Source organism: Cajanus cajan, chromosome 7, assembly GCF_000230855.2.
Source record: "Cajanus cajan strain Asha chromosome 7, NIPB_CcT2T_4, whole genome shotgun sequence".
NCBI classification, from domain to species: domain Eukaryota; kingdom Viridiplantae; phylum Streptophyta; class Magnoliopsida; order Fabales; family Fabaceae; genus Cajanus; species Cajanus cajan.
The window spans coordinates 11,179,766-11,191,020 of NC_138523.1; the positions used below are offsets into that span (position 1 = coordinate 11,179,766).

The 11,255-nt window shown below is 35.8% G+C and overlaps 1 protein-coding gene across 1 annotated transcript; it reads left to right on the top strand.

Moving 5' to 3' along the window:
• The first annotated feature begins 9,155 nt into the window (after window positions 1-9,155).
• LOC145949823 (uncharacterized) lies at window positions 9,156-10,278 on the top strand. The gene is made up of 3 exons (XM_083060713.1): window positions 9,156-9,164; window positions 9,250-9,474; window positions 9,601-10,278. Exons 1-3 carry the CDS (start codon window positions 9,156-9,158, stop codon window positions 10,276-10,278), a joined length of 912 nt encoding a protein of 303 aa, XP_082916839.1.
• The last annotated feature ends 977 nt before the right edge of the window (window positions 10,279-11,255 follow it).

An 11,255-nucleotide genomic window follows, 5' to 3' on the forward strand; every position in this document is an offset into this window, starting at 1 on the left:
TAGCACACTGCACTGCCTCTGCCCAAAACTTCTCAAGCATATTCTTCCCTTTAAGCATAGCTCGGACCATATCAAGAATAATCCGATTCTTTCTTTCAGCTACTCCATTTTGTTGTGGTGAATATGGAGCTGTGAGAAAACATTTTATACCTTACTCTTCACAGTATTCCATAAACTCTGCCGATGTGAATTCTCCACCTCTGTCCGACCTCAAAGCTTTAATTTGCTTATTAGTCTCTTTCTCCACCATGACTTTAAACTTTTTAAAAGCTTCAAATGCCTTTGATTTTTCTTGCAAGAAATATACCTAGGTCTTTCGAGAGAAATCATCTGTGAAAGAGATGAAATATTTCTTACCACTGAAGGATGCAGGAGATATTGGTCCACACAAGTCAGTGTGTATCAGGCCAAGTTGCTCCTTTACTTTGTACTCGGACGAGTTCGGAAAACTTGTTCTTGTATGCTTTCCGAGTACACACGCTTCACAAAACTTCTTGTCAAACTCAACACCACGTAGTCCGTGCACCAACTCCTTCCTTGATAGCTCGGCCAAACCTCCAAAGTTTAAATGCCCAAAACGAAAATGCCACGTCATGGCTTCATCCTTCACGTCCAGCTTCAAGCACTTATTTTGAAGGATGTTCAGCTCCAGTTTATACATCCGATTCTTTTTCATCTCCACTCGGGCTATTAAACGATCATGCTTGTCCTTCAAATAAAGCACTCGATCCTTCATCAGAATTGAGTTGCCTTTCTCCATCATCTGCCCCATGCTTAAGATGTTACTTTTAAGCTCGAGAACGTAGTAGACATTCCTTATTTCTCCAACTCGTCCATCCTTCTGCATATGCCTGATGGTTCCACGCCCTTTTACCGCCACCTTGGAATCATCCCCAAATGACACGAATCCAACCTTCACCTTGATGAGTTCGTTGAAGAAACTCTCTTCTCCACACATATGATTGCTCGCTCTAGTGTCCAAATACTAGATCGAGTTGTTTAAGCAACCCGAATCAAGCTCGGCTTCTGACTTCTCATCTGAGCTTGGAAGCTCAACTACTGATCTCTCCACGCAACTCAAGTTTAGCTGAACCTCGGAGGCACAACTCGGACGTAGCTTGGTCTCCGAGCTCTGCGTCATCATCAAAATTCCTGCTTCCTCATCCTCTTCTTCTGTGAGAAGATTCTTCTCTTTCTCTTCACTTCGGCTTTTAGCTCAACAATACTTTGCTATGTGACCGTATTTGCCACAGTTGTAGTAATTTGCCGATCTGCATTCCTTTGCGTAGTGGCCGAGTTTGCCACACTTATAACATTCCACCTCCGACCTTGGCTGACTTCCTTGGCTACGATCACCTCGTCCTTGTCCACCTTCACGATCACCTCGTCCTCTACCTCGTCCTTGATCACCTCGTCCTTTGCCTCGTCCTTGATCACCTCGTCCTTGTCCACTTGATCTTCGGCCCTGGGTGTTCCGAGTTTCATTCAAATCAAGTTGCGCCTGTAATGCTTGATCAAGAATACTCTTCATCTTCCTCCTCCTTTGTTCGTGGGCTTCGAGTGACCCAGCAAGCTCTTCCACTGAGAGAACTAACAAGTCCTTTGACTCCTCAATTACGCATGCAATACTCTCGAAATCGTTTGTTAATGATCTCAAGATTTTCTCCACAATTCTACTTGCTGGCATTGGCTCCCCATTCCTTCCGAGTTGGTTAGCCAACTTCTCCACCCGAGTTATGTACTCGGATACTTGTTCCTTATCCTCCATCTTCAAACACTCAAACTCTCCTCGGAGAGTTTGAAGTCAGATCTGTCTGACACGGTGGTTACCTTTGTGCGCAACCTCCAAGATCTTCCATGCTTCCTTTAAAGATGCAGCGTTTGCAATCTTCTCGAAGCCTGACTCATCCACGACATTGTACAAAAAATACAAAGCCGATTTGTCCTTCACTCGTGTCTTTTCCAATGCGGCAATCTGAGCCACAGATTGGTCTTCGTCCTCCTCGGGTTCTTGGAACCCCTTCTCCACTATGTCCCATAGACTTTGGGAACCCAACAGGGTCTTCATCTGTAAACACCAATTATCATAATTGGTTTTCTTTGACAGTTGTGGTACGGTCATTCCATTAACAACCTTCGCCATTACTCTCTCTTTCTTCTTTCTTCCCCTTCACAGGCGCACACTGTTTTCCTCTCACACTCGGCACTCAGAACATAAAGCTCTGATACCAATTTGTAGAAAAACTAAGAGAGACGAGTAATACTAGTATTGGGTGAACGTAGCAACTCACTGTACTTTTTATTGAATAAGAGATGACCTTTAAATAGTCATTGTACAATGTACCGAATTAACAAGAAGATAATAAAATATCTTATCAAAATAAATCTTATCAAAAAAACTATCTTATCTAAACTGAAACAAATAAAACAGATAAACTAACTCGGATATCTCTAAAATTTAAGATTATCTAACAAAAACTATATGATAACCCTCTTAGAATATAGTTTTTGTCAGCTGTATTAAATAATGAAAATTACCCTGAAGGAGGAGATGTTTCCATTGAAATCAGAAAAAAGGGCTTCTCAGTTAAAGATAATCTGGGCCTCGTAGCTCCAGTTGGCTCTCCATTTTGATCATGATTATGACTTGAGAGTAATGTATATGTCAGAATTTTTTAAGCTCTAGTTAGTTCTTCTATAATATATTTATAGTTCAAAAATTTGCTTCTACTAGTAATCATTATTTAATATCTCTGTTTAGGTATTGGTTAACTAGTCTTATTTATTTCATATGTAAGAATCAGATCTCGAAGTCAAGGAATCAGATTATAATAACTGTTGATTAAAGATATTTTATTTCATTAAAGGAAATGTATTAAACTTGGCCGAGGAATATGATAATAATAAATGTTACATGGTAACGTGTGATTGAATGATAGTGTAAATTGATTAATGGTAATATCTAATTAGATGATAGTATAAAATTAATCTATAATAACATGTGATTGGATGATAGTATAAAATTGATTTACAAGTAATATGTGACTGGACTATAGTATAAAATTTATTTATATAGTTAGCTTAACTTCATTTTTCTCATGTTGCATTGTGGACTTGAAAAGTTTAAAAAAAATTATTTGTTAGGAAAAAACTTTTAAAACTTTATTTACATGAGTAATACATTTTGATTATGTTTAAAAATTGAAAAATTCTACACGGGAGATAATACCCACGTAAGTAAATTAGTGGGGACAATAATTTGTGAATTATATTTGAAATTATGAAGACAATTTATAATAATATAAACGTATTATATTAAGAGGCTTAAAAATTTTTGTGGAGGAATTTGCTTTCAATCTCCCAAAAATGCATCTGATTAATAACATCTATTTTAGTATATTTTTTATAAATATTTTTTTATTATTAATTAAAATTTATTAGAAATTATAAAATTGGTGCATTTTTTTTCTTAATAATCTTCTCTTTTAATTTTATAATTTATTACAAATTTTATGTGAGAAAAAGTATATATAGCCAGCACTCTCCCTACATAACTTGTTGATAATAAAAATATTTTATTAGCCACATCATGAGCTTTCTTTTACAAACATCATTTTTCTTACATCATTTTTCTTTTTGGCTGAAGAGAACGAAAGGAGGAGAAAAAAATTATAAAATTTTGTTCTTTGTTTAAGAAAAGAGAGAAGTAAAATTTTCTTCCTTTAATTTTAGTTCTATTTCAATTTTAAGGAAAAGAAAGGAGAGAGTAAAATTCATCATCTTAAGTTGATTACATTTGTTTTCTTAAATTCAACTTCAAAATATTATAAGTATAAAAATAAATAAATTTTTAAAATTATAATCTCTCCATATAAGATAAATTTTTTTTTTCTTTCCTTAAAATCTATTTCTTCTTCTCTCTCATTGTTTGGCTAGTGAAAATAAGTGAGAAATAGAAAGAAGTGAAAATGGGATAGTAAAAATGAGTCGAGTGATTTGATTGATGAAAAATAAGTTGGTGAGAAATTAAAAGTGGTGGTCCACTCCTTTTTATTTTTGCAGAAATAGCAAAAATATAGAGGGAGTAGTTTGTTTCATGTTTGGTGGTAGTTTTTAACTGTAATAATATTTTTCTATTTAATTCATGTGGTTACCAGATAGTCAATATAATGACCCACCATAATCTCTACATTTAATAGTTAAATTACTAGCAACGAAAATATAAATACAACTATCTAAGATTAACGTTAACATACACACAAAACCTGAATATACATATTATAATATATACATATGTAAAAGTTTTACAACTGAAATAATATAATAATTATACAAATATGTATAGTAATCTAGTATTGAAATAGTAAACCTAAATTGTCGTTCAAGCTACACAATTATAGAAAACTACCACATCATGGTAATACAAAACAACATCGCCATCCAACATGGCTTCCAATCGAAACGCCTCGTCCAACTATCTTTGTCTTGCTCTCATACTAAGTATAATTATTGTAGTCCAACCATAAGAAAGCATACAAGGAGACCTACTACTCCTCATAGTGGAGCTTAGGGTGGAGTTTCAAGCATTTGATGTTATAGATGTGGAGGAGATCACTTCATTAGAGATTGTCCTCATGTGAACAATAAGTGCTTTAGATGTGGCCAATAAAGTCATATCTCTAGATATTGTATAGTAGAGGCTTCACAACCAAAAGGTATTTTGAGAGTTGAGTGACCTATTACAACTGGCAAAGTGTTTGCTTTATTAGGAGTTGAGGCTTCCACTTCTAACAATTTGGTGAAGAGGAAAGGGAAAGTTATTGGTAAAGATGTTATGATATTGTTTGATTCTAGAGTCACACATTCCTTTATCTCATTTGATTGTATAGGGAGGTTGGGCTTAACTATGAGTGCATTGAATGTTGATCTGATGTCTATTTTTACTCCTACTTTTGTGTTTGTGGGTTGCTTTTGAGATGTGTATGATATGTCCAATTGAGGTGTATGGTAGAAGGTATAGGGTGAACCTAATTTGTTTGCCTATGATAGAGATTGGCATAATATTAGGTATGAATTGGTTATCTATTAATCACATTCTTATAGATTGTGTCAAGAGGGAGGTGCTTTTTCTAGAGGTTGAGAATGATCGGGTGGTGTTGACTAAGCAAGTAGATGATTTGTTTAGAGAAAGAGCTTAGTGCTTCATGTTGTTTGTTGTTATGAGTGTGGAGACTAAGAAGTTGATCAATGAGATTAAAGTGGTTAGAGATTCTCAAGAGGTGTTTCCAGTTGAAGTGTCACAATAATTACCTTCTATTGGGGAATTTGAGTTTAGTGTTGACTTGATTCCAAGTGCAAGATCAATGTCAATAACTCCCTATGGGATAACCCCAGCTGAGTTAGTTGAGCTAAAGAAGCAAGTGGAGGAATGATCGGAAAAGCAGATGGTGAGGTCGAATATCTCTCCATGGGTTGCTCATGTATTGTTGGTTAAAAAGAAAAATGATAAGGCTAGATTGTGTGTAGGCTATAGATAGTTGAACAAGTTGACCATCAACAAATTTTCATTCTCTGAGATAGATGACTTGATGGATCATCTTAAAGGAGCATTGGTATTTTCCAAGATTGACTTGAGGTCTAGATATCACCACATAAGGGTGAAGGAGAATGACATACCAAAGACTGCTTTCAGCAATAGGTATAGTCACTATGAATATGTTTTCATGACCTTTGGTGTGACCAATACTCCAGTTGTGTTCATGGAGTATATATATGAACAAGATCTTCAAACCCTTCTTGGATATATTGTTGCTTCTCCAAGCAAGTACACCCAAGTCTCTGTAGTATAGTAAAAAGGTTGTCGATCCTTAGGGACTTGTGAAGTAGATTTTGATTTCTATTACACTAATTGTTACTTGTAAATTCAAAGCTTGAATCATGTTAAATATTTGATGTGATTGGTAATTTAAACTTAAGTAACCAAAATCAAGTGAAATTTAAGAAAAACAGATATGAGAAACAGTTAGGATCAAATTTCATCAATCTCCCTCCTATGTATTCCTAATGATTCTTGCAAATGATTTCATTACTCATTGTCATTGATTTCTCTATATTCATTTAGAGCCAATTCCTTGGCATAAGAAATTCTAAGATATTTAACTCAATGAATGATTCCTCACTTCATTCAGTTAAATGTCTTGCATTAAGAATCAGAACTTATTGCAACTATTAATTTCAAAACCATTCCTGGCTTTCAAAACTAATAGGTGATTTGTTTCAAATCTAGATTTAGAAAACATTTTCCAATCAAATTCTAAATCCAAGATCAAAGATAAATGATCAGTTTATCAAAGCATTAAGAGCAGAATACAAACCACTGACACTGAATAATAGATGTAGTGTATAGATATATGAATCAAAAAGGAATACACAGGAGTTCGATGATTACATCAATCCCAACCCAAGAACTTTAGCTCTCCATAGAAGAAGAAATCACAAAATAGCAAGAAGAAAGGTAGGAGAAAGATCCTCTGAAGAACCGTGTTCCCACAAGCTCCAAGATGCTCTGTTTTGTACCTTCGTCTCTGTTCTTCTCTCCTGTCACTTCTGATCCCTCATTTTCACTATCTTCTGTCCTTTTATAGTTGCTGAAATCAAAATAGAGTAGGCAAGAAAGAGAAGGAACCGCTCAGCGCCTGGAAACAGCTGAGCGGATTGAAAAATCCTTCATCATGAAGTAACTTGAAGGGCTGAGCCCTTTAAATCTGCTGAGCGCTTGAGAAAATTCTTCATCATTAAGTAAATAAAGGGGTTGAGCGTGTAACACCCCAATTTTTATAAAGAGTATTTTTGTATTAATGACATTTTCGTAATTAGTAATGGTATTTTCGTAATTTTGATACAGGAATGAGGGTATTTTTGTAAACTTATTATTAATGGCATTTTCGTAATTTTTAATGGCATTCTCGTAATTTTGTTAAAATTTTTGGGGTATTTTTGGTTTCTGGAACGGGCCGTTCCAAATGTGGAACGGGCCGTTCCAAATGATAAAATTGTGTATTTTTGGGACGTCCAGAACGGGCCCAGAACGGGCCGTTCTCCTTGCAGAACGGGCCGTTCCAGAAGGAGAACGGGGCGTTCTCCTTGCAGAACGGGCCGTTCCAGAAGGAGAACGGGGCGTTCTGCTGGGTTTTGAAGGGGCGTTCCACTTTTCGGAACGGCCGTTCCGGATAGGTCCGCGAAAATGCCTATAAAAAGGCCCCTCCTCCCTCTCAAATCCTCACACCTCTCATCTTCTCTCTCTTCTCTCTTTTCTTTCTCTCTCTACTTCCTGCTGTTGATGGAAGGAGCTTAGGGGGTGGAGGTTCTACCCTAGTTCCGGTCCCGATTTAAGGAGAGAGAAGAGAAGGTTCTGCCCGAATTTTGACTATTGTTTAAGGAAAAAAGAAGAGGAGATTCTGCTCAAGTTACTATTCATCCAGGTACGGGGGAAAAGGGGATTATTTATATGTAGAGTACATGAGGGAATTGGGTAGAGAAAGAATTTCTTAGGATTATGATTAATTTTATAATTATATTAGTTCTATTGAAATTATATTTGAGGTTTATAGATATGCCAAATTGTAGGAATTATGATCTGGGAAGAAAGAAGAAATTATAAATGTTGTGAACTAGATTTTGGAATAATTATGAGTTTCATTGTTATATTAAATTGATTATTCTATTGATTATTATAATTTATGAATATTATTGCTATATTACTCGTTAAGAATGGATGATCTTGATGTGAATTGCTTGAGGGGTGTGTAAATCCTCATTTTGTTAGGCTTATCTGTTGTGTATGTGATGTGGAATTGTGTACGTGATGTGAATTTAAGTTATGAGAAGTGTGGAATGTGAATGAGATGTGAATGAGATATGATTGTGGTACTGATGACCAGGGGTGAGCACGGCCCTAAGCTGATGGGTAGCGTGACCTTGGCACAGTGTTATGTCAGGGGTGAGCACGGCCCTAGGCTACTAAAAAGGGTAGCGTGACCTTGGCACAGTGTTATGTCAGGGGTGAGCACGGCCCTAGGCTGGAAAAAGGGGTAGCGTGACCTTGACATAGTGAAATTTGTGTGGATTATGAATGAATTGTAATGTTCAAGTGGATTATGATGGATTGATGTAATTGTGAATTGAGATGTGAAGATGATGAATGGTTGATAAATTATGATACATATATATATATAAATGCTTATGAATATTTTATTAAATAATGAGTTAGGATGAGATTATACTATGATGTGTTTGTATGTACTTTGCATATAGATATTTTCTTTTCTCACCGTATAAACTGTGGATATTTTAGGTGAAGAAGATCCAGCTACGATTGGCATCTAGGATGCCAACAGTTAAAATTCTGGGAACGCTCTGATAGTGTGACATCGGGGCAGATGATTTCTAGGATGAAATATTTGTGTATTTGGTACTGTAATATTATTTTGAAAACAATTTGCAAAACTCTTGTGTTTTATGTTTTATATCTCTATTAATGTGATTGTCGAATTTTTATGTGAACCCTTTTACCAACTTAGAAAATTTAACCTTCTTAAATGTATTATAAATTTTTTATATATGTGTTGGGGTAGTAAGGGTGTCACATTTAGTGGTATCAGAGCAGGTCGATCCAATCGGCCGTGAGTAATGAGTCTACTATGCTTGTTTGGTAGATTAATAATGTGATGAGTTGATTGATGTGCTAATGAGATGATTAATTATGTTCTTATTTATTTATTTGTGTGCATTGTATTCTCAAGATTTGTCTGATAGACATGATATAACTTGATGATGCTATTTTTGATTGATCTTTTCATAATTTCTTATTTGTTTGATACTTTTTTACGTAAAAAGACCTTAAATTTGGATGATTTAAGAGTTTACGGTTAATGGAATTTAGGAATCTATAGTAGTAAGCAATTGAATCAAAGGTGGTTGTATTTGAGAATTGGAGTTTTGATATTTTGATGAGAGATTGGAATGTTCCTTGAGTATTGGTGTTTGCATGTTAACTTTATGGTTTAGGTAGTATGTAAATTTTATTCTCTAAGTCCTTTGTGAGCTGTTTTGAAAAGCTTGAATATGAGTTTAAAGTGGAAAAAAGTGAGTTTGGAATGGTTAAGGTATTTTGTGAAATGTTAGTACACTAATGCTAGTATGATAATTCCTTATGTCTGTTGTTTATTTGATTGTGTACTATTTTCTTAGATTATGGCTGGTAGGAATGATCGTGCAATTGCTGATGCTCTTCAAGCATTAGCACAAGCTGTAAGTAACAACTATAGGACTGAAATCGCTCCTAATTGGTTAGAGCGATTTCAACGAAATAATCCACCTACTTTCCAAGGAGGATATGACCCAGATGTTGCGATGAATTGGCTAATGGAAATCGAAAAGATTTTCAATGCCATGGAGTGTCCTTTCACTCAGAAAGTGAGGTTGGCTACCTTCATGTTGACTGCTGATGCCCATTTTTGGTGGGAAGGAGCACTTCAAAGGATGATTGATGCAGAAATGCAATTGAATTGGGACAACTTCAAGAGGGTTTTTCTTGAGAAGTATTTCCCGGATGATGTAAGAAGCCAGAAGGAAGTTGAATTTCTTGAACTAAAGCAAGGGAATGACACAGTGGCAGAGTATGCTGCAAAATTTGATGCCTTGGTTCGCTACTGTACTCATTACCATGGTGAGGATGGCGAAAGGGCTAAGTGTATTAAGTTCGTGAATGGCCTTCGCCCTGAGATAAAAACAGCAATCAATTATCAAGAAATTTATCACTACCCGACTCTTGTCAACAAGAGTAGAATTTATGACCGTGACAATCGTGCACGTGCTGACTATTACAAGGGAGCTGGAGGTCCTATGCGTACCACAAATTCTAGTGCTTTAGGTAAAAGTAAACCTTACACCAAGTCTACTGGGAATTCAAGTTCTAAGGTGAATAATCAAGATTCGATGCAACGAAAGAGTCAATCTCCAATGGTTGGACAAACATCAAAAGGGGGGAGTGAGGGTTCTGTTCCACGCGATAATTGCTTCAACTGTGGAAAGCCAGGTCATAAGGCATATGAGTGTTGGGTACCAAGAGTGATAACATGTTACAACTGTTACGAGAAGGGACACAAAGCTCGGGAGTGCCCCAAGAATAAGAAAGAAACAACAGAGGTTGAAGGGAGCGCTAGCAAGCCTAGAGCCACAGGAAGAGTATTTGCCTTGAGTGGTGTTGAAGCTACTTAATCCAAAGATTTCATCCAGGGTATGTGTTTCATCAATGGAACCCCTCTAATTGTTTTATATGACTGGTGCGACTCACTCTTTTATATCACGTGTATGTCTAAATTACCTATTTTTTTTTTCTTGTCTTTTGAACTACTAGTAGAGACACCCACTAGTGGTTCAGTGATCACTTCTAATATCTATCCAAAGTGTCCCTTGACTATTGATGATAGAGAATTCATAGTTGACTAAATTTGTTTGCCTCTAAGTCAGCTAGTGAGATTAGTAGCTTCCTTGGATTGGCTGAATACTATAGAAAATTCATAGAGGGATTCTCCAAGTTAGCATTACCTTGACAAGTTTGACTACGAAAGGAGTTGTGTTTGTATAGGATAGTAAATGCAAGGATAGTTTACCGGGCCCTTGAGGAAAAGTTGACTAGTACACCTGTTTTAGTATTGCTTGACTTTTGTGGTTTATTGTGATGCTTCTAAAATAAGTTTGAGTGGAGTGTTGATGCAAGAAGGAAAGATAGTGGCTTGTGATTCTAGGCAACTGAAAACTCATCATAGGAATTACCTTACTTATGATTTTAAGTTAACGGTTGTAATATTTAGAGACATTGCCTATATAATTATAAGCTTGAGGTATTTATTGATCGTTAGAGCCTTAATTATTTGTTGACTGAAAGAGTTAAGTTAAGTTTAAACTTCTAAGAGGACTAATATTTCAAACTTAGTTGTTATTTGAGAAAAGTCATTGTGGCAACCGATATTTTGAGTAGGAAATCTTTTCCTTTATGATTAGAGATTCAAATTAGGGATTTAAGTTTGACTTATGAGATTACTCTTAATAGTGTAAAACTAGGTATGACTCGAATACTAAGTGGATCGTTGAAAGAAATTGGAGAAGCATAATTAGTTGATTCATTTGATAACAAGATATGAGATTATAGGATAAGGTGATGGATAAGAATTTGACTTGGGTGTAGATGGAGT

What these genes read in the sequence shown, in the direction of transcription:
- LOC145949823 (XM_083060713.1), top strand. An exon ending in AGTGTCCTTTCACTCAGAAA is followed by an intron (nt 9,475 to 9,600) that starts GTGAGGTTGGCT and finishes TTTCTTGAGAAG; the next exon opens with TATTTCCCGGATGATGTAAG.